The 3,879-nt window shown below is 33.1% G+C and overlaps 1 protein-coding gene across 1 annotated transcript in view; it reads left to right on the plus strand.

Annotated features, from left to right (window-relative positions):
- LOC108684159 (hemicentin-2) overlaps positions 1 to 3,879 on the plus strand; it is a 146,871-nt gene that overhangs the window by 73,397 nt on the left and 69,595 nt on the right. Inside the window, exon 5 of the mRNA XM_018188288.1 lies at positions 2,828 to 2,974. Within this exon, the coding sequence (XP_018043777.1) occupies positions 2,828 to 2,974 (147 nt within the window). The remainder of the gene's footprint in view (positions 1 to 2,827; positions 2,975 to 3,879) is intronic.

Consider the following 3,879-nt stretch of genomic DNA (forward strand, 5'->3'; position numbering starts at 1 on the left):
GTACACGATATACAGAAGATCGGTTTTCGTTCCATGTTGCTACGTCGATTTTTCATGGAGTTACAGCGTTTAGAAAATCCGGTGTGCATACCCATTCATAAAAGATCGCCGTGTGTACACTTTTTGTATGTAATTTGACAGGTGAGCTAATCCGTTACTAAAAAACAGGTGCGAAAACGTGTAGAGTACACGTGCTTTGTAACATGATATGCCGCGTCGAGAGAATCATGTACGCTGGTCAACACTAGAGCGAAAAATCACACGGGTCGATATAATCGCCAATATATATATATTGTTGCACAGAAAATTGCAACGAAATAATTCCGTTCCAAAATTATAACTCTGTCGTTTCTAATTTGAGCGCAAGACTAGTTGTATTGAATCATTAATTTGCAAAAGTGATTAACAATTATTAATTATGAAAATAATATATATTTTGTTTAGAGATCTTCATCTTTAAAGATATTTTTTTCATCGAGATATAATCAGTATCTTATGTAAAACAATTGTAGCAGAACTCGGATTCATTTAATTATGATTTTTGATGAAATTTTGATTTTATCAAAATGAAAATTATGATTTTATCGTTTTCCATGAGTACCACATTGTTTATTTCAGACGATTAGTTCACGAAAATAAAATTACAAAAATGAAATTTTGTAATTTTGTCCAAAGAATCAATTTTTGTTAATGAAAATAGAAATTACTGTATATGTTTAAATTAATTTATTATTATTTTATGTCATATTTTGTATTTCGAGAGAATTGAAATTATACAAATATAATAAATCAACTATTACTGTTGTAATTTTAATAAATTATGAAAATAAAATTGTCAAATTATTGTCAAATTATATGGATATAAATTATAATACAACGTAGCATGGAATTTTGTTCAGCAATTTCAAAGTCAATTATATTAGTAAATGTAGGATATAACATAATAATATCGTCAATAAAGCAGTTAATATATCACGATTTGTAACAAATTCTAATTTTATTCTATTCTAATTTTTTTTTAATTACCGTTAAATATTAACTGATTTTTTTTTTAATAAAAGGAACAAATTACTTGGATATTACATAAAAACATGATATGTCTTCAATTCAAAATTTATAATTTACTATAGGAGAAATTTTTTCTGTGTTTAATTTTGGCAGAAAATTCTTTGTCCTCTGTTTCAATCTACTTTGAGTTGGCTTCGTTCATTTCCCGGCCAAATTGTTTGAATCCCGGCCGAACTTTCCGGAAATATTTTTTTTTTTTTGGACTTTAAGTCACGGCCTAGCCTTATTTCATGCGAAACGGCGCCGCATCTCACGAAGTTCGCCAGAGATACTATACCGTTAACACAATCGAGCTTGCCTTGGCAACGTTAAAGGCGAGCGATGTCTTTAGTAGAATAACTCCTTCCTGTGATTATGGCCAGCCTATATAAAAGTTTCACTACAAAACTCCGTCTGACGATACATAGGATTCGCTTCTTTTCTTTTCCGTCTACTCTTTTTCTTTTCCCGATATTCTTCCCGCATATCTCCCCTTCCCTCTGTAATCCTCTACCTTTCATGAGTGTGTTTTCCGACTATGCTCTTCCTTTATTCCCTGGGGTAGTTCCACATTCGCGAAAGAGGTATACTTTCAAGTAGCCAATCCGACAGCTGCGTCGAATCCGCGGCTTCACTGTAATAACGAGGTCGATGGCGGAGGAGGAAAGGAATGAGCGGTAATGGTAGATCCAAAATAGTGAAGAAAGAAATAGGCTACAGCTAAATGAAAGTTTGGCGGCAAACGGAAAAAAGAAAGCCAATGAATTGATACTCTCTCAGAATCACTTCCGCATTTATGAATAAGTCGAATAAATATTCCTTTGGATTTTTCTTTTCGGACATCCTTGGCAGATCAATTTCTTTTTTGAAATTCAGCGATCACTTGCATTACTGATAATAATTTTTTAGATAATAATTAATAATTTTGAACGAGAGATTCTTCAATTTTTCTCCTTCCACGTTCTTTTTATTTTATTTTTTTATCTCTTTCTCTATCTCTCAGATGATGATTGAATAAACAAACAGAACGGCAATACAATTTTAAATTACTATTCAAGAGCTTTTAATCACAAAAATAATAACGCAAAAATTTTAATAACAAAAATAATAAATTTCATAATCAGTATAATTGGATTATCTGATGAAGATGAATGACGTTTTAGAAGTGGAACAATTTTGATAATGATATAAGTGAGATAAAATTGTTAACATCTGTAATCTCATCTCTATAAAAAAACAACTTCTTATAATCTAATTATTTTTATGTCTAATCCATGTTATTAGAGAAACCACATGTCATATTCTACCAAAAAGTCATATTCGCAAACAATTATCATTATACATTCATACAAAAAAGTTAACGTTCTAAATTTATTAAGATAAAGTTTTAACTTTTTTAACCTGGGCACCTATTGTGGTATAGTTGAAATAGATTCTGATTATTTCCGATCCGTTTTCCCTCGAAAACATAATAGAAATCTAGAAAATTATTGAATAATTCTGATTGGAATCTGTTCCGAATAATTCCATAATACCTGCTTCTTTTTTTCTGATGATTGGCGATTAATTTCGAATAGTTAATTATTGAATAATGCATGTAATAATTGGTAATAATTGTCTACGAAGAATGTCATGAAATCATGAACATCGAGAGAAGTCGCTTGCAGCCGACTCGCTCGGCTGATACGAACTGCGCGACGTTAACGTAAATCCGCGGACCGTGCGTGCTGTTTCCAGTGCGTTAATTCGTATATCCACCAGCTTTCCGCTTGTGTTTCAGACAATGGACCGCCCCCTGTGGAGCAGAGCGATGACGGATGGTTGAACTTCACAAAAATCACTCGGGCCGAGAGCGGCTGGTACAAGTGTTATACGCGGCATATGCTCGGCATTTTCACCAGCATCGGATATTTTCTCAATGTTCGCTGTGAGTAAATCGTTGTCACGCTACTTTGTCGTTTTCAATAGCGTACGTAGAATTTCCCGCGCATTTGAGCGGAAACGTCAAGTTAATAAATGTATCTCCTTCGACAAAAAGAAAAGAAAGAGTGTTCCTTTGAAAAGAATAATTTTTCACATCTTAACTTGCTAAATTGAAATTTCTACGATACCTTCAATATTAATTTGTATCTTACATTTAAGTAATAAATCTATAATATAGAATTATCACGGTCGAGAAAACGATAAAAGATACAAATATTACATAATTTTATATAATTAGCGATATGATTTAATCAGATATTTCATTTATGAATTACTTTTTACAGATAGAATGTAAAAATATAAACATTTTTTAAATAAAATTTGGATTCTCAAGAATATATTTAGATCTTATGGAAATAAATTTGTTTGCCAACTATATTCTGCCAAGTTATATTTCTGTGTGAACTTCTTGTTTTTAAAATTAGTAAATTATCAAAAAAATTAAAATAATATTACGTAATGTTCGAAATATATATATAAAGCGATGGTAGCATCAACGAAAGGTAATTACGTCGCAGTGCATCTTTTGGCTGATGCATTGTCTATCCCTTATGCATTTGATAGTGCTCGAAGAGACATTCTCCCTGATTCGGAATGCGAAGGGGGTCGTCGGTGCAGCCAATAACCGGATACCACAGTCATTTGTCAAGGGCGGAAACCACCGAGCCAACCGGAAATTATCCGTGCCCCGTCGTGAAAATTTGCAAATTTCCTACCTAGCCCCATTCCTTCCATCTTGCCATTATAACCAGAGGGCGATGCGCTCCCTGCATCTCAAACCCGCGACCCTCGTCTCTCTCTCTCTCTCTCTCTCTCTCTCTCTCTCTCTCTCTCTCTCTCTCTCTCTCT

This window comes from Atta colombica, unplaced genomic scaffold (genome assembly GCF_001594045.1).
Source record: "Atta colombica isolate Treedump-2 unplaced genomic scaffold, Acol1.0 scaffold126, whole genome shotgun sequence".
NCBI classification, from domain to species: Eukaryota; Metazoa; Arthropoda; class Insecta; order Hymenoptera; family Formicidae; genus Atta; species Atta colombica.